This window comes from Chamaea fasciata, unplaced genomic scaffold (assembly GCF_029207755.1).
Source record: "Chamaea fasciata isolate MVZ Bird 193981 ecotype frontalis unplaced genomic scaffold, bChaFas1.0.hap1 SCAF_1, whole genome shotgun sequence".
In the NCBI taxonomy this organism is placed as follows: Eukaryota; Metazoa; Chordata; class Aves; order Passeriformes; family Sylviidae; genus Chamaea; species Chamaea fasciata.
The window spans coordinates 129,045,243-129,068,200 of NW_027094086.1; the positions used below are offsets into that span (position 1 = coordinate 129,045,243).

General features: G+C 37.0%; 2 protein-coding genes across 15 annotated transcripts in view; one reads left to right on the forward strand and one right to left on the reverse strand.

The window, feature by feature from the left end:
• The window catches only part of SGCE (sarcoglycan epsilon), a 33,112-nt gene extending 23,595 nt beyond the window's left edge, over positions 1–9,517 (forward strand). For 5 of the 9 annotated variants that reach the window (XM_066197350.1, XM_066197358.1, XM_066197391.1 and 2 more), the window contains 6 exons: positions 587–798; positions 1,549–1,575; positions 2,274–2,462; positions 4,080–4,123; positions 4,954–4,988; positions 6,671–7,391. In XM_066197350.1, the coding sequence (XP_066053447.1) occupies positions 587–798; positions 1,549–1,575; positions 2,274–2,462; positions 4,080–4,123; positions 4,954–4,988; positions 6,671–6,721 (558 nt within the window). In that variant the 3' untranslated portion in view covers positions 6,722–7,391. Of the gene's footprint in view, positions 1–586; positions 799–1,548; positions 1,576–2,273; positions 2,463–4,079; positions 4,124–4,953; positions 4,989–6,670; positions 7,392–8,011 lie in introns of those variants that run through there. The other 4 variants (XM_066197367.1, XM_066197414.1, XM_066197376.1 and 1 more) reach the window with 4 other exon arrangements.
• Positions 9,518–10,450: 933 nt separating this feature from the next.
• The window catches only part of CASD1 (CAS1 domain containing 1), a 28,475-nt gene continuing 15,967 nt past the window's right edge, over positions 10,451–22,958 (reverse strand). For 5 of the 6 annotated variants that reach the window (XM_066197298.1, XM_066197316.1, XM_066197325.1 and 2 more), the window contains 10 exons: positions 21,636–22,061; positions 21,144–21,233; positions 20,469–20,588; positions 19,359–19,515; positions 17,783–17,862; positions 16,780–16,881; positions 15,392–15,532; positions 14,798–14,875; positions 13,712–13,804; positions 10,451–12,698 (listed from right to left, as the gene is read on the reverse strand). In XM_066197298.1, the coding sequence (XP_066053395.1) occupies positions 12,432–12,698; positions 13,712–13,804; positions 14,798–14,875; positions 15,392–15,532; positions 16,780–16,881; positions 17,783–17,862; positions 19,359–19,515; positions 20,469–20,588; positions 21,144–21,233; positions 21,636–22,061 (1,554 nt within the window). In that variant the 3' untranslated portion in view covers positions 10,451–12,431. Of the gene's footprint in view, positions 12,699–12,793; positions 12,836–13,711; positions 13,805–14,797; positions 14,876–15,391; positions 15,533–16,779; positions 16,882–17,782; positions 17,863–19,358; positions 19,516–20,468; positions 20,589–21,143; positions 21,234–21,635; positions 22,062–22,958 lie in introns of all 6 variants that reach the window. The other variant, XM_066197334.1, reaches the window with a different exon arrangement.

The following is a 22,958-nucleotide window of genomic DNA, read 5'->3' on the forward strand; positions in this document are numbered from 1 at the left end:
AGAAATGCAGCTTTTGGAGGCTAATTGAATTTGTGTGAGGAAGACAATGAGCTGTCCTCGGCAGCTCAGTTGATGGCTCTTGATTTTTTGAGCACTGGATGTAAAGCATGATATGCTTTACAGAAGAAGGAGAAGGAGGAGGAAGAACATTGTAGGTATGTGACTCTTCATTTTTGCCGCCTTTATACAAGTTATGACAGTATTGTTATTTAGGAAGACTAGTAAGAAATGAATTAATTAATCAAAAAGAATTCACAATCAGATTGTTTACTAAAGATGTTTACTGAATATGTACTCAAATACTGTTTGTGTGAGATATGCCTCAAGTTTATCTGTAAAAGACATGGTATCTCTGGTAGGCACGAAAGAGAGTTCCTTATCACACTGATCAGAAGCTTCATAAAATATAAACTTCTGTTATTTTAAAAAAACTGGTTAGATTAAATTGTATAGAATTTGTAAAATGTGTAATATGGATCTTTTTATATGTAATGGTTAGTTAAATACCTGCCTGTTTTTTCATTCTGTTGCTTTGTTATTTAATTGCCTTTTTTTTCTTCTTCTTCTTCTCTTTTCCTGGGATCAGGTTGACAATACAAAACAAGTTTCCACCTTTCAGGAAGTGATTCGTGGAGAGGGAATATTACCTGATGGTGGAGAATACAAGCCACCTTCTGACACACTGAAAAGCAGAGACTATTACTCGGATTTCCTAATAACACTGGCAGTGCCCTCGGCAATAGCACTGGTGCTTTTTCTAATACTTGCCTATATCATGTGCTGCCGACGGGAAGGAGTGTGAGTACTTTAACATGCTAATAAGTAATTCTTGATTTTTCTAAGATTATAATGCATAGAAGGTTATTTGTTAGAATATCTCCATTCAGTTCATGATAAACATTTAAAACAGGCCACAAAAGGTATCTGCTTGTAATACTGAACTATTTTGCACTTTAACACATGCACTAATTTCCAAGGAAGTGAACGTAGGGCCTTTAGTTGTTCTAGAAAGCATTAAAATACTCAACATATGCACAAAACTCCCCAAAATCTCCACATGTGCACAGCTCTCCAAAATGCCCCCAGCAAATAAAATACTAATAAAGGATCATTGGTTCAGGAGAATATTAAGTAATTTCTAAAAAGCTAACTTTCATAACATAAACCTGGTTGAGGAGATTAACTGAATTTAGACATATTATCAAAGAAAAACACATAAAAGGAAAGCAGCAAGTAACGTGATTTCTGCCATTTCTTACACAAACTACAATTTCATTTTGTCACAGAATTTATTTTAGCCAGAAGCTTGTTCTTTAACCTGCATTTTTCATTTCCCTGTGTGTGTGTCTGTGTGTGTCACCACTGTCACATCTCTCTACGTGCGTTCATCAAGGCCTCATCATAAACCCTGTCACAAATGCTGCCAAGTTGCGTTTAGCAACAACCTTGTCAGCATTTCTACATCCCGTACTGTTTTCATCATCAGATAGATTAATGTTCCAACTATCAATGCTATTATTTAATTCATAAATTTTGTTTTGTTTTTAGGGAAAAGAGAAACATGCAAACACCAGAGTAAGTGTCTTCTTTCCTGTTATTTTTCTTTTACCATTTAATTTTCATTCTCAGTAGCTTGTCATGCTTCATACATATGTGTCATAATCTTCTTTCATTCTCTCTAAATCATGGTTTAATTCATAAATGTGAAAGCTGCTTTTAAATCAGAGTCTCGGCAAGGATAGAAGACCAGAATAAAAAGGGTTTGAAATTAACAACTATCAATTCAAAATAAAATACTGCTGTTAGAATAAGTATGTTAATATGCAATTAATACTCCTGGTTATTGGACTTTCCAACCTGTCTCTTAAAGGCAGTGAACAGGAGAAGAAATATGCTGGAAGGTATCTAGTGCCTCTAATATGGAGTGTTTTAAAATTAATTTACAAGCTTTTATGAATCTACCACAAGAATCAGGAGTTAACCAAAACTTTAACTGCAGCTAATAAATGGAACATCAGCCACTAACTGCACAGTCTTGAATCCTATGAAAAATATTTATTCAGACAGAAAAATCTAATGGAATAATTACTGCCTTAAAAATTAAATAAATCAAGTATTTTTTAATTTAACTATGTGAAGGTTGTAAGTGTTGCACTGTAGTCTGTAGCACGCATCCAAGTCCTTGTACTATAATAATTATAATTGCAAAATTCTCTGTGTTTTGATAGAGCACTTAAAGTACATATTCACTGTTCTATTTCCTCCTGACACAGCATCCAGCTGGTGCACCACAGTGCTATACAGAAATCAACCAAAGAGCTCCGTGACATGTCCAAGAACAGAGAGATCGCGTGGCCGCTTTCCACGCTGCCCGTGTTCCACCCGGTGACGGGCGAGATCGTCCCACCCCTGCACCCCGACAGCTACGACAACACCAGCATGCCCCTGATGCAGACACAGCAGTAAGTGCTCACTCTCAGTTCTGCTGCTTAGTGCTCACGGTGCTGCATGACCCAACGGGAGATTCCAGTGCTTGTCCTCCAAAATGTGTTCATTATGGGAAGATTCAGTCATGACTCTCTAGTTCAAGATTGCTCTGGTGTTTCATTTCCAGCAGGACGAAAGGCCTTGTGTTACGAGATTAAATGGCTGGCTTTCAGTCTGCAGGCTTGCAAGAGGCTTAGCATGGAACAGTTAGATTTCTGCAGGTTTTGGAGAAAAACTACTTTTGACAGAGGAATCAATTAAAACTGTTCTATTTTAGAGACCCTGTCTCTTGACCTGTATCTTTGGGGGTTCTGGTATAATACTACCACCAGGCTGGTGGTAGCTTTATACCAGAAAATCCAGACTTTGTAAGTGGTTAGTCATGTACCTGTCATACATGGTTTGTGTTTGAAACGTTGACATTGAACAGAAAAACATACTCCATTACACAGACAGTAAGTTCAGACTTGCCAAGAAAAACACTCATAGCTCTCTCCCATTTCCATTGTTGCCACTCTGTTTCCAAGACAGAAACCAGAAAAATAATTAATTCCTGTTCCTTAGATTTCATCTATCAGTAACTTAGTGAAATTAGTGAGGCAGACCCAAAGCTTTGCACATGCTCTTATTCAGACAAGTCCATAATGCTACAGCAAAGAGGCATTTCTGGAGAGGTTTGGTTGAGGTGCCTGGGGCTAAGCAGATCTGAGGCAGTGGTCTCAGAAGTGACTGGCATTTTCCAGTGCTGTGCTGCAACACCAGCTCCAGCTGGTGCCTCCTCCACTGGCAGGCCTGCATGGCCCCGGTGGTAATGGTCCCGTGCCAGCTCTAATTCAGCCCTAATTTACACATGCTTGTCTTAAATTCCCTTCACAGTGTAGATCCATGCTGCAGGAGTGTTTTCTTCTCTCTGTCCAGAAGCTAAATTCTCCAGAAAGGACAGCTGTATAAGTTATTCCTTGTACAAGTGCTACACAGTGCTCTGCCCCATCTGTTACAGCTTCTTCTTTATTCAGAATAGCAGTTTTTATGACTGGGATGCCAGATCCCGTACCAAAGGCTTTCTTGAGTTGTACACAGGGTATTTATCTGCTTCGCCTACATTGTAACCCTTAATTCCTTTCTGTAAAAGCACCTCTGTCTGGCAGCTGTTAAAATAGACACTTAAAATGCAACTTTGCCTCGATAAGTGAACTGGTCTGACATAGAAGTGGCTGACTGTTCATTCATTCCACAGCCAACAACTACGTTGCAAATGGCGTCACCTTCACTGTATTCATGGAATATGGAATATTCACTTACAGAAACCAGATTTTGTTGAATTTTAGAAACCCATGGTGACTGTTGCTGCCTCTGACATTTCACCAAGTCTGAGCTTTTGAATATAGCTGACAAGTGAAATAATAACCACTTTAACACTAATTGTCTTTATTTCATGGTCTTGGCTAACTTTTGGACCTGCGTATTTGCATAATGAAAAAAAGATTATTGCTTCATATGCAAAAGAAATGAAGTGTAAATGCTGAGCTTTCATCATAATACACTTCAGGCTTTGTATGGAAGCATTAAAGATATTAAATGGTTTTTTATAGGAACCTGCCACATCAGACTCAGATTCCACAGCAGCAGAGTGCAGGTCAGTACTCAGAAAATACTGTAATTACTAAATGACCAGTGGAGAAAACTAGTCAAAATGTATACACTCTGTGGAGAGTGGAAATAATTTTCAAATAAGAGTAAAGTATTACAGAATTGTCGTTCTAGAACCTTTTCTGATACATCGATGAAAATTTTGGCATGGGATTGATTAAACAAGGAAGAAATGCTATGTTAGGACTCTGCATGAGAAGCTGGAATTTGGTTCAGCTAACTTAGAAACCTCATATAAATATTTTTCTGCTACATGAAGCTACAGCCAGATTCCCAAATGCAGTTACATGGATCGGATTCTGACACTTGATAGGAAATCTAAATTTCTAATTTCTGCCAGTATCAGTTAAGCTTTGAAGAAGGAGCTCTTTATTACAGTTACTAGAAATAAAGTGTTGAGACTGGGGAATCTGTGGTGAGGCACATCCCTGCTTCACGTTTCCCGTGTTGTAGTCATCAGTTTTATATCATTCTCACAACTGTTCATGTACTGGCTGAGATCAGGAATGACCCATCAGACTGTGGACTAAGGCCGACTGTCCTCTCTGCTTAGCATCTCAGGTTTGAGAAAAGCCTACAGCCATAGCCATGTGAGAGGGGATAAGGACCACACAGGGAAAAAGTAGAGGCCAAGTGTAATTTTTAAATATTCAATGAGGTATTTAATCAAAACTCTAGAGAGATACGTATGTTTTGGACATAATATGGGAACTACAGCCCCAAGTGGAAGATTTGTTTTAACTTATGAGTTACATAAGCAGCTCTTCCTTTTCACTGAAAATCCTTCTTCTTCATTACTGCTTTCGGGGATTAAAGGAGAATTTCGTATGACAACATTTCAAAGATTTGAGGCAAGTATATAATAGATGTTTCTCTCCGTGTGGGTTTTGTCATGTGGAAATCAAAAACACAGGTATAAAAAGTCTGACAGCAGTTCTGGTAGCTTTGCCATTTGTGTTCTTCATTGTACACATGCTGGAAATGGTGGATGACCCTGGGAGTCAACGCCCTGATCCAGAGCCTCCAGCACTGCTTTGGGTTGACATTTAGCACAGCTCTTCTCACTCACATTGTTTAGAAGGCAAAATTAAAGTGTCACACAGTGCTGCTCTTCTGCTATGACTGTTTCATTTCAAGAATTCCAGTCTGTTTTGTAGCAAATAAGATGCAAAATCACCTGGTAATACTGTACAGTGACAGCAGTGAGGCATTTTTGCAAAGGTATGAAATACAAGCTAGTATGGGTCTGTCACTTTTCAGTCGCACTGACAAACTGCCCTCAAATTAGATCTTAAAAATTATCCTGTGTCTGTATTTTCTGGAGTACATTATTTTTGTAGAATACAACTGTTCTTTCATATTCATCACAGATGCTGCCTGTGACAAGCTCTCAAAAATCCAGGGGGGCGGGTGGTGGAACGTATTTGGGACAGAGGATATTTCCTCCTCTTCCCTTGGTTTATAATGACACCTTGCTTTGTAGCTCAGATGTGCAGGTCACCCTGCAAGCACTTCCATGACATGATGGAATGTGCCTTTTGCAGCTTTTCTGAAAGGATATCCATTACTCCTGTTCCAGAATGTTCAATTTTTACAAAAGTTATGATTTAAAACAAAATTCAAGCACTACTAATAGTTTTTTAATAGCATGAGAACAAACCTAGCAATCGATTTTACTGATCTGTTCAAGTAAGAAATTTACAGAAAGTGAAGACCTAAGGCCAAAAAACTATAGAATGGGACATAAATTGTTAAATTTTCTTCCTTTTGTATAGAAAACTCACAGTATTATACTCAGGGAATTTAGCATACTATCAGTCACAGCTGTGAATAAGAAATTTCTATTTTAAATGTTCAGTAGACCATGTTTAGTAATTTGAAGAGCAGATCATGGATAATAACTGTTTCCACTTTAGGAACTATCTGAATCCCCAGTAAGGAATAGTTTTATTTTAACCTTATATAAAAAGGCAGACTTAATAGCTGACATAATGCTTGACTATTTCACCAAGTTAAAAGTTAATTGGGAAAGAATTGTGTGAGAGAGGACCAGTCACATCTAATGTTTATTACACTGATGAAAATTGCTACTGGTCTCCAATATGAACAGATACATTAAGTTTTATAATTGTCTCTCTGTCAATAGGCAGAATTCACAAGGACTGTTTAAGGTGCTTAGGGGAAAAAGTTTATAGGGTATTCCTATATTGTGAAAGACTAAATATTGCATGTACACCACGTTCCACCTTCTCTGTTTGTGCCTCAGCCTCCCTATGAAGTCTGTTAGATCCCAAATAGAAAGATAAATTCCCAGTTAAACAATCTTTTCCTAGCCCTCTCCCTTCCCAGAAGAATGCTTTCTCATGTATATGATGTCTTTAGATCCAGTTTATACTTGCAGTGTTTCTCCAATGCGGTTGTTGATAAAGGAATAATAAATACTGTTTATGTGCTCTGCTCATACTTGACAGTTCGGTACTGTTGAAGCATCATGTGCCACTGATGGACTATATAAATTTTCATCTATTTGCAGGTAAATGGTATTCCTGAGGAAAGAAAACTAACAGAAGCAATGAATTTGTAATCAAAGAAGGCAGCAAATTGTCTCACTTCCTTATTTGTTCTGGCTGATGCATGAGTTTTTCTGGTGTATGTTGTGCATGCCCACAGTATTATGATGCTTTCAGTGCCAGGAGTACAATCACTTCCATATTACTGATGTACTGTATCCTTTTGTACTTTGGACATTTTTGACAATTTGTAAACACTGATAACTTTTTATATTTGTTACATTCAGAAAGTAATCTTCAATGTATATATATACATATATATGTATGTATATATATATGTATGTATATATATGTATTAATAAATATCAAGCTTTATTCTGTCTTGTAATATCTCTTGAAAGTTTTAACAGGAAAACTTCAGAGATTCAAAGGATTTCAGACTGTTAATGGGATGACATAATTGCCTAATATTTGCACAGGAAAAGCAGTAGTGTACAACCATGAAACTTGTGCAACATGATGAGGCTCAGAAATAGTATAATTGCACATATAATAGGTGTTAATTTTTTAGAGATTACCAAATATAATGAGCAAAGTTATTTTTGAAAAATAAATAAAGAAGTAACCCCCCCCCCCGAGAAAATAACTAAAACTACTCATGATAAAATTTGGATTTCTGTTCTTTTACCAGATATTTATGCTCTTTCAAAACTTGTAAGCAATAAAGCATTTAAAATCTGTCCATTCATTCATCTCGTTTTGTTAGAAGAAACTGTTACAAACTGTTGTAGGCAAAAAATTGTCTTCAAATAAGGAAGGGTTTAACTTGGTACAGTATGTGTGGACTAACTCTTTAAAAACACTCTTTAATTTTTTTTTTTTTGTGATATTCCAAATAAACAGCCCCAATACTGTTTATTTTATATCCTCCACTTTTTTTTCTTTTTGGAGTGCAAACTGTTGTGGGAGAATTAAGTATCCAATATACCAAGGATTATATTTTCACATCTTAAAAAGGACTTAACTAAAGGCATACTTTGCTGGGAGGTGGTTTCTTTGAGAGGCATTTGTCCATGCAGCTGAAAGCTTAGTAATATATGGACTTTGCTAAAAGGATCTGAACTGGGGTTTCCATGTTTTTCAATAGACATCTATAATTCATCTATTGACACTTTTCACCGGATTTTAAATGAATTTCTGATGCTTCTTTAAATCTTCAAATTTAAGGACATCGCACAGGACTTCAGGGTCTGCAGCTGTAATAGCTGACACCAGGAGTTCTTGGGGTTTTACCTCAAAGCATGGTCTTGTTTTAAGCTGACACTTACGCTTTGTCTTTTTTTCTGTAATATTTTCTCTTTCAGAAGCTGTATGTTCATCAGGACATTGCATTGTAAGCAGAAAACTGCGTCTGCTTTAAAATTGCTAAGTGCTGGCTACATTTCCTTAGCTGAGGTTCCTGAAGTCTCTGCTAAGAGAAATTGGAGTAATTTTGGAATTTAAGACTGAGGATAAAAAGGAACCTGTAAAATGAGGTCATTTTGTAAAAAGACCAAAATAGTTGCTGTGGTTTTTGGTTTGTTTGTCTTTGTTTTTCTCTTTTTACAGTTACGACCCAGTTCTGTCAAAACACAGAACCTTCATTTACGTTTATTTTTAAGCATCAGTGACATGTTTGTAGGCTCAGACCTGAATGCAGGATCTCAGCAGAAAGAACAAGTCCTGAGCTGCTTTTTAGACTAATTTTGAGCACCAACTATGATAACTATGGCAGCAAAGTATATAAGAAGCGCTCAGTACATGGCACCTATTGGTATATTGTCAAACCTTCAGTATCAGTTGACAAAGCTGCTCTGCATGCTCAGCACGGCCCACAGGACGTGGCAGCAAATCCTGCTGTGATTGTTAGACCAGGAGAGGTAGCTCAAACTACAGGCATTCAAGTTGAGAAATTAAAGGCAGTTCCTGAAACAGGTGGAACAAAGAGCCATTCATACTCACTTTGCGAGTGGCATCCATCATGCCTTCCTACCTCATCCAAAAGATACCAGGGAAGAGACTTCACCACTCAATCAGCCTCCCCAGAGACAACCCCTCTTCTTTCCAGCAGCTTGGATTGTTATCAGTGAAAAGCGAATCACAAAACTGCACACTGAGGTTTATAGTAAATTAAACATATTCATCTCTTACCCAAGCTGTAAAAAAATTCAAGTACAATCAGCATTTGGCTTCTATTCGTTTATACTACTATTTTCAAATGTATCAGCTGTCAGTGTTTTGAAACCAAAATGAATGGAATAGATTTTAAATAATGATTTTTAATGGAACGTAATGAACGTTGTAAATAGTTCTGGGTGTGGATCATAGTAATTTCTGATAACTCTAGGATGACATGACAATCAATGGATCTAATAGTAGAGCTGCTTCCACCTTATTTGTATTAATGTAACAGTGCCAATATATTTAAGGAAATAAACTGTTACATATATGCATAAAGAATCAGTTTGTAGCAGTGGGGGCTCCACCTATTTTGGAAAGAATCTAATAATGTAAGTCAGTCAGGTATTAAGAATACCTGAACTATTTTATGATCGAAATCTTCATTTATCTGAGGTAAGTTTAATAAAAAATTATTTATTTTTACTTATTAAAACAATTACTTTGAAAGCATAGATTTGTAAAGCTGGTTAAAGACACTTAATGGCTAAAGAATTAGTAATAATTAAGACAGTAAATTCACAGCCTCTTTTAACATTATATGATGGCAATATGAATTGACGTTGTATTAAGTTTAAACCAAATTAAACAGCAAGCCCTACACATCTCTTTGTACATACATGAAATGTATAATCTAATAAAATGGAAAACACAAAGTAGTGAAGTTGTTGCCTGATTATTTAATAGAAGGGTGCCTGAACAACATTGTTACAGCTTTTAATGTTCCAGCCAGAATACGGTATGGTCGGGTCTGAGACCTGGGGTGGAGCTAATGGTGCAGGGTTTGTTTAACTAAATAGATGTCCTAAATGGAGAGGAGGCAGAGGATTTGCAGCACTTAATATCTAATGTGGCACCTGGACTATGTATCTCCCTGACTGTGAAATCAGGAGCTTTGGGGATCACAGAATGACAGAATATGCTGAGTTGGGAAGGGACTTATCAAGATTGAGTCCAACTCCCAGCCATGCAAAGGCCCATCCCCAAGGGTCACACCATGTGCCTGAGAGCATTGTCCGAACACTTCTTGGACTCTGGCAGCTTTGGTATTGTGACCACTTCCATGGGGAACATGTTCAGCCACCCTGTGGGTGAAGAACCTTTTCCTGATATTCAACCTGAACCTCCTGACACAAGACCATTTCCTTGTGTCTTGTCATTGTTCACAAGATTAAAGAGATTGGTACTTCCTTTGCTTAAGGAGCCCCTTCTACCGAGAGTGGGATTTAAGTAGCTCAGGTAGAATCTTAAATTCCATAACTCAAGCAAGTCTTAAAGATGGGCTTGGTTTCTTGATGTTGCCAGACCAAGGAAAAGCTGCGTCAGTTCCTCTGCTTTCCTGCAGAGCTCTGTTGCAGAGTTCCTGGCAGGGAAAAGCATCTGACGCCTCCGCTGCAGAGTTCTGCTGAGGGCCCTGAGCTCCGGGCTGCCTTTGGCTACTGGAGCTGTAATTTCATCCGTGCCTTTCAGTGCAGAGCAATCTTCCTGCATTGCATCTGCCTTAGTCTGTGATACAGTGACCTGCAGTGCAACTAGAGACAAGCAACAGAGTTTTTACTTAAATGATGCTGCTCCCATTACAAAAATAAGCATCCACAGCACATTTATTTAATGTTTAAATTACTTCATATTTTTACATAACCTGAAAAGAAAATATATTTATCCCACATACAGTAATAGTAAACAAGTGCATTATTTCAAACATTAAAAATAAATCTTTTAACCAAGTCTGTACAACAGATAAATAGAGTTATATCTACAATAGTTATGTTGTGAAGAACAAAACAAAGACTATCCCTCAAGCTCACAGTTCCCTGTTGCCCATAATACTGTCATAGATGAAGGTTATGCTTGCTATCCCCTACCATGGTGTCCACCTACACCCTTCAGTCACTCAAATGTATTCAATTTGATCAATGAGGTTAAATTCCCAAGCATTGGAAGTAATATGCACACAGAACAAACAGCTGAGTATCTTTCCAGTATCTTGGAAACACCTGACAGGCTTAGTAAAACTGCTGAATTTGGGGGAAGTGAATGATTTCTTTTTTGTTTATGATGAATAACTGGTCATTCTTGAAAAGAAACTGTTCACCACAGACAAAAAAATAAAAATTGTAGTAATTACTTTCATAAATTTGTTTTGCATTCATTCATGGCTGCAAGACTGAATTCAATGTTTTACCTGGGATAAGAACAAAAACATGCATGTGACAGTATATATGGTACAAATTAGGATTCATGTTGTTTATAATCATACATAATTGCACACTTGGAAAATCATATTGTCCTCCTGTTTTTGACTGTTGACAAATAATCAGAAGAAGAATAAAAGGAAAAAAGCAACTTGAGGTCAAACTATTACTTGAACCAAACCCACAACCAACCAAGAAATGTCCATAACTTCACTGATAAGTAGAATGTAAACAACACCTTATCACTGTCACACTGAGGGACTATTTCTGTCAATTACAGGGTTTTTGCTAAAGGAAAAAATTAGCAAGAAAGATTGGGCACTGCTGAAATGGATGGGGAATAAGTTTTCTCCAAACAGCTTTAATCTCATTTCACTTGTAATTCTGAGACTCAACCATCTGCATGCAACAAAGTTGACCACTCTATCCCTCCTCCTCATGATACCTGCAGACTGACTTGCATCCTCTTAAACGAAAATGTTATTACAGCACAGAATATGGCACCAGTTCCCTAATGAGACCTAATTCAAGGTTACCTATAAACACAAGGAGAGGGTCAAAGATCACCATTCCTCTAAGATCTGATGGAGTGGATATGATGGGATTCCATCGGACTGAAAAAGGTTGGAGGATCTTAAAAAAATTTCCCATCTTGAACTGAGTCTCTGAAAATTATTCATTTGTTTGTTCACTGGGATGGTACAAAGAACTACACACAGTTAAATGAATTAGTGAAAAATTTATGGAAAAGCAAACAATTTTAGGAAGAAAAGCCAAATTCTCATTTACAAAAAAATTTTGTCTCAGAATTCACCGTATTTGCTGAACACATCTAAAATTAAAAAAAAAAAACCCTCATAAAATACTACGCAAACTTGTATACAATCTTCAATCACTGAATTGATGATTACTTTTTTACTTCCACATACAAAGGGTTTCATATAACATGTATTAATTCCTATTTCCACCCCAAGCACTCATGTCTAACCAGCGAACTGCCGCTTTGTTCAGAGCAATGCCCCGGTGCCGCTGCCTCAGCTGCAGGCGGTGATTCCGGAGTTCCCGGCTGTGCTCGCCCAGTGAATCCCGCCATGTGCCCATGATAGTGCTCAACCACCGCTCCGCTTCGTGTCTCCTCTCAACAGATATGTAAACAGCAACAGACATCCAGTAGAAAAGACTCATTTTCACATGCAATGCTGTACAGTGCACTCTTGTTTCTCAGATTATTTGAGAAGGCTGTTTCCACACAAAATATGTACATTTCCACTATATACATTTTCCACACGCTTAATTTAAATGTCTTCTTGTACCTCCAGTTGAGAATTTTTGTTCAGGCAGACACAAAGTAAACCTGAAGAAAGTTTCCAAGTTAATGCCTTGACTGATCTTGCATTGCTGAGAAGAAGTGTAGTCCAGAAAAAAATCCAGCTATGCATAGCAACCTTTTCAGCAGAGTTGAGTTATCTTTAGGAACCACAATCTGTGCTAGATCATTAGTGATCTGAGAAATCTCATGTGCCACGCACACAAATATGAAAGTGCTGACAAGAACATTAAACATTGGATATCCAGGAATGAGCACCAAGATTCCCTTTGTGTCTGCTGCCAGCCAAATATGGTATTGGCAAATGAAAAGCTAGAAGAAAAAAAAAAAGTGTTTAACAGTACCAATATATGTAAAAATTTTTACTTACCAAAAACCATATAATTATTACTATTGCATCAACTTACACACTTCTGCTTAAGTTAGAAGCTGTTTTCCACATGTCTTTGCTACAAAACAAAACCATGAGCTTGTTAAATCACACAGTGAAATGGGTTTGCTTGGCCCTTAACTAAATATAGCCCAGGGAAGCATTGGGTACATTCCATCAGAGCAGGGAAGAATCTGCTTCCCTCAGTTTCTGTCTCTCTGGTGAGGGCCTGAACTGATGTGCCTGCAAGTAAAAGAGAATGCTTCACCTGCTGATGAATGCACAGCTCCCTGGAGCTGGTCAACACCTAATGCCCACCAGGAACTGGAAGAGTGAAATGTGATCCTTTAAAATACCCACAAAATCCTGTACTCCATATACACTGTATTGTAATGAGTTTCCCCCAGAAATATATTTTAGTAATACAATAAAATGTCACATTTAAGATCACTAAACAGCAAATAAAATGGGAAGCAAGATAATTCCTACTATTACAAAATATACACTCAATGGAACAAGGTAACGCATTAGGAAGGGGTTTATTTGTAATGGTACATTTCTTTATTAGTCACAAAAAGCTTTCTAGGCCAAACATATAAGTGTACTTACACTAGTAAGTATAATTCATGCAAATTCTTCAACTGGCCTAGATTTTTATCTTCTAACTGCATACACCTCACAGCACACTCCAGCATTTAATCCCCATTCTCACCACCTTAAATCATCTCATCCCCTAAAACAGCACAAGAATTAAGTTTGGTACTGTGAGACTGCTATTTCAGCCATGACTTTTAAGTGCAACAAAAGCTATAACGCTAGAAGAGGTCAAACATGACAGCATGGCATTTAGCAAGCCAATAAATGTTTTCTCTAAGTGTTATAGTCCAATCTAGACAGTAACACCACTTTATATTTCGAAGTTTTAAATCACTGTACTTCTGGGCATTCTACTTACCTCTAAAGAAATTTTGCCAAACCAGGCGAAGAATGAGCTGTACACAGACCGGACATATCCGGGAATGTTCCTGATGAGGATGAAAGCTAAAATCTTGGGTTGGTTTTTTTGGGGGGGAAAAAAAAAAAGAAAAAAAAAGGTAAAACAGAGAAAGTGACTGTGGATGATGAGCCAAACAAACACATGTGTATCCATTTTCACTGCGCTAAGTCAAGCGCATCATGCATTAAAATTTCTTTAAAAGCTAATAAAAATATAAACCAAACAAAAATCTGTGCAGTTTATACTTAACAAAGCAGGTGTTGTAACTAAAAATATTGTACACACATTCTTACAGCATAGCAGGTCACATTTACATCTCCAGTAGAATCATGGCCTTGATGCTGACAGTGTTACTACATGCTTCCTAGGCATGGTCACAGAACATGTTACACCATGTCAGCCTAAAATGAAGGTGGCCACAAATCTGAGTTAACCCTAAATTTTTAAAGAGAGAATGCCAAGATGGACAAAATAATATTAAAAAATTAAGTCCCTCTTGTTGGCCCTCAAGAGAGCAGGACAAATTAATGAGAAAAGAAACAGGGCACAGAATGAGACAGCTGGGGTATAGTGGGGCAGGGGACACAGCAAGAGGAATATTTAAATTTAAGAAAACCACATGCATGGCTCTGTGGCCCACCTCTGCCTGGAAGTGAGTACAGGGTCCCATAGGTTGCTTCCTACACTAATCCCTCCCAAACACTCCTGTTTTTCTGCATCTTTCTTCTCTTCCTCAGCTTTCTTCTTTCCCACTGCTATGCAAATAGTCAGAAGTTGGGTTTGGACTTAAATGGTGCATATGAAACCTACACTAAGGACATCCAGATAAACCAAAACTACAATCACACTGTGCAATTTCAGTGCTTAAAGGCAATGAAAAACTGACTAATGTTGTTAAAATCTTTTTCACTTTCAGACACAGGAATAAAGCTCAGTATCTGATATTCCATGCAAAAGCGCAAATATATTTAAAACAATTTTTGAAAAAGCTCAAATAAGAACAGACTAGAGTCTATCACTGTGCTCAAAAGGACTAATAATTACCTGCACCACAGAAACAGAAGGATGTAGCTCATTGCACTCTGTCTTGTTTTTACAGCTACTAGCCCAAATAGAGTAGGTCTAAAAGATATCAACAAATTAGTCTGTGTAGCAATTATATCTAACATTTAAAAATGAAACAAGTATGATATTTTGAATTGCTTTAGTATTAGTTGGTTCACTAAGATGTGGGACACTAAGAGAAAAAAATACATGACTTAACTTTTGTGTTTCTAAAATTCTTTGCAACTAATGAATACTTATCTGATGAATAATTATTAATACATCTTTTTTCATCAAAAATAGACAAGCAATCAAGTGTGGAGATAAGAGCTGTTATCTACCATGTTATTTTTATGATCCAATTTTCTTTTAAGCTCTGAAATAAACTGAAAGAGTAATGATGTTTTCATCTACATCTGACTGAACAGAAAAATATTTTAGTGAGTAGATAGGTAGGGTTGTACAGAAATATCTCCAGATAAAGATTTGATTTTTCAAGGTTTGTTAGATAATATTGACTAAACAACAACTTCAGAAAACTTATTTTTCAGATATTTACAAACCTGATTATACTAGGTTATAATAGATACTTACCAAAAAGGACACAATTGAAATAAATAATAAAACATTTGAAACTCTGTTGGAGAAAAGAGGATCTCCTTTTCCTTCTGATATCATCTGACGTTTCTGCAATGCCAGATAAATAAAAGCAAATAGCATCCCATGAAAAACCACCTGTAAAAGACAAATAGAATGCAATTAATATTTCATGCCTTCTACAAGTACTTCAGGTACAAACTCTTAATAGAAATGCTACCAGATAAAGTAGTTTAAAAGCTATGTTTGAAAAAGTCGTTTGGCAGATTTACGGAAGCAAACAAAACCAGACTTTCTACACAAGATAGTCATAAACTGCATTTTTAACTCAACTCAAAACCTACAAATAAAGAACCTTTACTAATGTTTCAGAGAGCATTAAAGACAAGACAATGAAATTTCAAGAAGCTTTCAATCTATGCCACCAATGAAAAGGCCTTCTTCTGGGAAAAACCACAAGTCTCTGGCTTTCTCCCAAGCTGGCAGGTGAAAACATTCAAGAAGCAGGACAAGTGGTTCCCTCTCTCACAGACACAATTCTTCAACAGAGTGTTTTACAATGTTACGCCAAGTTCTCATCAGCTGGCAACACGAGGCTGTTTCAGGCCCACGCAATACTTGTCCTCTGTGTTTATTTTGAGCTCTGCTCTCCAGCAGCACCACCCAACCCACAGAGCTCACAGCAACCAAGCAGTGAGGGCAGGACGCCGGGCAGGGTGTGCTGCAGCTGGGGAGCCCTGGGGGTGACAACGTTCTGTGACCCAGACCTCGATCCCAGAGAGATACACATGTGACCAATCCCAGTAAGGGCAAGTTTAGCACATAAAAGCTTCCCTGTTCCATTCCCCCAAAGTCTCCCTGTTCTACTCCCCCACATTGTAGGGGTCAATGACTGGAAGGAAAGCACTCTCCCAGTAGAAAACCATTGAAAAAGATGTATAAGAATAGTCTGGTTTGGGTACCAAGACCCTGATTTTAATGTTTAAACGTTACCTTTAAAGAAATATGTCCTTAATTGATTCAACTTCCAAAAAGTAATATTAAGAAAGCTACCACTGTAGTTTTCCTTGTATTTCAACAGCCTGAAGTGCTACCGGTGTTAAATTTTCATAGTAAAATAAAGAGAAAAAACAGATCTAGAGTACTTTATATTTCATTTTTTAAATCCAGAAGCAAAAAAACCAACCTCCATCTTTTAAGCAAGGCCTTGGTAGAATTGCAGAACTGAAGTGGATGCAGCTTAGTCTTTTATTAAACACTGAGGCAAACAAGCTCCTGTACAATCTCCTGTTTTCTCTGGAGGAAAGGAAAAGAACCCTCCCTCTTCCCACAAATTAAAACATACGCTTCAAAGATGAGTATAATTTTATGCAAATGTTACATACATAGCGATCCAGCTTCCACCTAAACCACCATTCATAAACATTCCCATTTAGTTCAAAACACTTGGACAATGGCCAAAATGAAAATATCTTCTCAAATGCACCCTGCAAAGACAAACATGGAAAAAGCATTAACACTGATGTCAACTGTATTTACTAAATTTAAATCAATAACATGTTTAATATTATTCTACCCTTATTTCACTAGCTACATTGCACTAGAAAAATAATAGGATTCCCTAGAAGCCTTTCCTCCACCAAAAAAAAAAAAAAAGAAAAAAAAAAAAAAAAGAAAAAAAAAGAAGAAGATGAAAAACTTCGCATGAGAGACAGTTTGAGTTAGTCTGCCCTTAAGGTATTTGCATGCCTTCCATCATTCTGTACTGCTCCTCAAAGGGAGAGATCCACTAACAGGTTGTGATAAGGAATATGCACTCCAGATAAGGACTATGTGCACCAAGACTACAGTTCAACAGGCTGAAAACCAGTGAGGGATTGAAACCAGGCACCCCCCTGTAAAATCCTGGAGTGACAAACTCTGTCCTGATTTCTGTCAGCTCTACTAGTCTAGCATGCAGGGAGTTGCTAATTTAGCCTGAGAACCAAACTTTTGATGTGGTATCAAAGCCAACACTAGGTCTCTAAGAGACACAGAACTTCATTATCACCATATGCATCCCCACATGCTGACAAAACCCAGCAACTCTAAGCACATAAAAAAAACTCCCACCCCAAACCCAAAGCATAGGCCCTTGTATTTACCACATTCACATAGTACATTGCAAATATGTCAAACATAGCACATCAATTAGTAAGACACACAGTTGTGGGTTTTTCCAGCATTCACACCAATTCAAATATGAAAAGAAATCAAAAGGGTGTGGGGTCTTTTCCTGTATTTATGATACTGGAGCAAATATACAAGTTACGAGCACATCAAAAAGTAGAGACACGTAATAATATACTCTTAGGTCACTAAGCATAAATATAGCCAGGATTTACAAACCTGAGAATATGACAGAAAGTATATACATGTCAATAAGCAAATCAGTTTCAGCAGTAAACCAAAGTGCCATAGGCAGTTCCCTGAGGAAGAAACAAATTAATTATTATACTGTTATTAATTTTTCAATAGCAAACCCCAGCACACATTAAATAATATCTGCCAATTATTTAGTGAAGTTTTGCTTTGTAATAGATCCATTAATAAATAAATGTTCAAATATTACCAGCAATATTTTATCACTATCTACATTTAAATTTTACTTAGAGCCATTAAAATAAATATTCACAGCAATTAAAAAGCTATTAAGCCTAAACTAAGCCTCATGTCTAAGACAGGGAAAAATACATAGAGAATTTAGGTGTTCAAACAGAAACACTGTTTTAAAACCTCTGCTTTCCCAAACACTCTGCACAGGCAGTCCTTATTTAGGTGAATGTAAACAAATATACACATAAAAATGCCTGCCTTTTGTCATGTTTAACAAGTAGACTAGATATTATTAAACTTTGGGATACCAGTTTTACTCCAAAGTTCAACTGCAGGTCAGCAAGGACAAGTATCTTGTTGAAACAAGCCTGAGAAACTACTCCTCAAAGCAATTGACTGATACTAAGCTCTACCCAAGCCTCAGCATTGCAACAGAGATCATATACCCTTCCTGCCATATAAATTGGCAGCTGTAAACAGGATCAGAAACAACTGAAAGTCATCATTGAAATATTTTCTACTTTCACAGTACAGTATAGCTCCAAAGTACACAAGAGTCATTTCTCTGTTTCTGGAAGAGAAGTGCCTTTGTAGAAAAAAAAAATTAAATTGAAGATATTTGCCTTTGAGATACTTGTAAAACTACTCTTTAAGCATATTTTTGCAGCATATATTCCTGGTACATATTTGGTATATTTCATTGTCATATCTTCAGGCTATATTCCTCCGTCAGGGATATTCCTCCGTCAACAGGGAATGAGGATTTAAGGCTCTTAAAGTTTTACTTCTAATTTAGGCAAATTAAATAATAAGCATTTACCACATGCTTTACAGCATTTTAATGAACTATAACACATAAACTGGGATTTCATTTCAATTTTTATTTAAAATATTTGTACCACAAGACATCTGATAGCTCACTTAATCTAAGATACTAGGATATCAAGTCCCATGTTCTTATTTGGCCAGCTAAGGCAGAATTGGTGCTCAAGATGGACAGCTACCTTGGCAACACAGAACGAGAAAGTCTTAAACGCTCCCTGGTCACTCAGCACGCACAGACAGTGCAACATATGGTTTTCATTTCCATGCAGTAGAATTACAGTTCTTGGTAAAACCATTTCTGATGATCAAAACCTATTAAAAAGTATTCTAATCTGACTGTAACCAGAGGCAGAGTTAAGTCATCAGCTGTTACATTTTTCAACTGACCTAATTCACCTATGACAAACTGGATTTCTGTAAGCAGCTGTTTACCATATTTTGACTAACAAAGAGACTGAGATCTACTAACAACGCTGTTTCTGCATGATTATCATTGCAGTAACATGCAAATGTTTTATAGCAGAAAGAAAAAAAGAAATCTTACCATTTGCTTTCTTCTGGATAATCTGAGGCCATACAGCTAAGGTGGCATAAATGATCATAAACCAGACAGTGACTAATGGCACAAAATAGTAGAATTGGTAAGGTCGGTCCATCACTATGCACAGCACCACAACCAAGAAATTGAGACGAAATAAAACCTGGGGGGTGTCACAGGAGAGAAGACAGAGGACATGTAAGTTGGGAGGCAAAGCTGAGAAAGATGAGGACATGTTCCTTTAGCACTATACAAAATTATCCATATATTTTACATCTCACATGCTGATTGTATTTCAATTGAAACACAGATAAAGTAGCACAGGGAAACGCAGCAGGGCAGTGTAAGACAGCAGGCTGATTCTGTGGTTTTGGATCTACCCTACCCTGGCCTGCTTGGGTTGAGATTGCAATGAAAATAAAGTTAACCCAATCTGACTATTTCCTAGGCTGGGGACCAAGTGCTCCAGTTGCTGGATGCTGTTAATGTCTCTCTTTTTTCACCCCCATATCTATCTGGGCTAGCCCAGTTAAAGCCAGGGTAATGCTATTACCAGGCTGTAAACATACATTTAACAAGCACAACGACCTGAATTACAGGACAATGTAAGACTTAACAGCAATAAAATATATGTATTAGAAAAAAAAAAAATTTAAAGTACTACAGCCTATGCTGCAAAACCTAGGAGGGAAGCCACAAAACCAGGTATGTTCTCCAGTATTGTTATGGTGTGAAAATTAGTTTTCTTTATTAATAAGCATAGGCTCCAATACACTGTCTTTGGAAGCCCAGCTAGCTCATTACTTACAGATTGCTACATACTGTAAATTGCTACTGCAACGGAATCTACATTGCTATTTATTAGAAAATATTTGTCTTGATATTTCAGAGTGTACACACTTGTATTTTTTCTATTGTATCATTTCTATGGTTTAAGTTCGTATCAGATAAACACTGCCAATTAAACATATCAGATTATATAGACACAAAAGCCATTTTTATTGTTTAAACCTTGGTAAAGTGATCTGATATCACATTATTTAGAGTATGGAGATATTATGGATATTATGCTATCTGACAAATTAATTTACAAAAATAGTAGGGAGATATTCTTACCTGACACACTCTGTATACACCAAAGTCCCCTTTTATCCAAAAATATGAGAAGTGCCCATAACCTGTTTGAAAGAGATACGCAGCAACCAGGACTCGAATGTGCATGTACACAGGCAAAAACTGTTGAGAAAATAAAGTACCCTTTATAAATATCCATGTAAATGTTTTTGGCCTTCCTTTCCCCCCTCTATTTTATGCTATTTTTGCATTGCAGTAAATCAGATTTCACTAAGAAAAGAAACACTGTGGTACATTGCCCTGCCTCTTACCAAGTTCTTCTGGTGTCCTAACCTCTGATGTTAAAATCAATTTTTCCTATTTTTTGCTCTACATTTGCCATATTCTATTACTGGTTATGAGAGACTTAAGAAGGGCTCCTTGAAAGCTCACCTTCAGCAGTTTCAAGTTGATAGCAATTAAAAATAAACCAATGTAATATCTTACACAGAGGAAACACTTTTTTCACTGGTCAAGTAACATATACAATGTTTTTATCAATCAAATCTATACTTAGAGAGAAAAACTAACTCTGCTAGTACCATGTATAAAACTACAGAAAGAATAGCATTATTTATTCATTCTATCCAGTTCTCTAATGCCCATTTACTCTTTCTTTTGAAATACCATATCCAAATTGCATTCCCCCTAAAAGTAAAAGAAATTCAAGTCACTTACAGTGCTTGCTCCAGAGATATGATAAATCAAAATAACAAGTTGCATCCAGCCCTTCCATTCATCAGTCTGTTCTCTATTTAACACTTTAGTCTAATGCAAAACAAAACAAGAGTGTTGCTATTCCAAAAAGAACAAGGAACATCGACAAAATGAGGAGAAAAAGTTCAAAACAATAAACCACTTCATGGGTCAATGGGTATCAACTGTAAAAGTCTTGTCTAGTGGGCACAGATTTAACGTGATTTAAATTCTCTTTTAGCTGACCTCCGATCAATTCCAGTTTGAAAGAGAATGAAAAAAGTGGTGACGTCCTTATGGCTTCAAAAAGCCTTTGCATCTAATTCTAAGTAAACATTATACTGCTTGAGAAGGCATTTTTTGCAGGTGAGTTATACTGACTTTGAACAATTAACCTTGAATACTTAGAAACTGGTTATTTTACACACAAATTGGGAAACAACATTTTAAGTGGGATGTCAAGGTGATCATTACCTCTTTGGTATTTTCGGTATAAAATACCCCCAAAACCAAGATATAGGCGATTGGTATGAAGAAAGATGAATGTGTGTAAAATTTATTTTCCTTCATGAAAAGATTTGCTCTGTCACATAGATAAAAATAGGTCATGATTAGACCAAGTTTGCAAAAGCAGTGTAAGAGCATCTCTAAAGTAGAAACGTTAGGTATGCTGATGGCAGGTTTCTTCTCCTCTCCACTTTCCAAATCAGTGCATGATTTGTTCTTCCGATAATTATTCCGATGAATTAAGCTGATAATTAAATATCCAATAATGGACAAAGTAAAAAAACAGAAAGCTATCTTCTGTATCAGAGTGAGAGGAGGCTGAGGCTGGCAGCAGGAGCCATCGATGGGCTTCATTATTTTATTGCAGTAGACATTCATAAGTATCATTGCATTCTGTAAAAAAAAATCAGTTTTGGTAATTAATTTCTAATAAAATAGTTAACATTTCCATCACAAGAAATCTTCTTCTGCATCATGTGCTGACATAAGACATGCAATTCTCCTTTATCATTACAAAAATAAAATCTTCCAGTCCCACCATATACCCATTTGCATTCAACAGTCCAGTCAAAACACTTCTTCCAAACAAAAAATACTTGAGTTTCTAGAGGTAAGCAAAAATGGCTAATCTCAGAACAGGATGGTTCTCTCTACTGGCTGTAGAAGGTCAATAAACGAAAAACAGCTCACAAACTTGGGCTCTAAAGGAGCACAATAATAAGTCTCTAAAACATGACAGTGAGACTGAAACACGTGGTAAGATGATATTAAATTCATCCAGTACTCCAAAGCAACTTAAACCTGCAAAGGAATGGAACCAAAAGTGACCTCATGGGAGAGCTCTTTCACAAAAAGGGCAGGCTGAAAAGCTCAGAGGGGCTCACTGCATGCACATACATAGGGGTTAGTAAAAGAGAAGAAATAAAGTCAGAGGCACTCCATGCAACCAAGGAGGTCTATACTGTGTGTTTGTTATCGTCATGCTCCTTACCAAACCAAATTTACTGGACACACAGGGGAAAATTTAAGACTTACTTCTTAGCACTGCTTTACAAGTCATTACCACCTTAACTCATTCATACACATGAAAGCATGCAGGATCTAAAAGATCTAGTGGATTAACAGCTATTTAAAAATAGGTATGCACAAATGTGTTTGCTATTATGCTTTTTAAAATGCCTATAAAATTGACTGCACTCCCACCCACAGGAATCTTCTGAACAAAATTCCATGACGAATGTGGTCCTCATAATATCCATACTGTTTGCAGTTTCAGAACATTCACTTCAG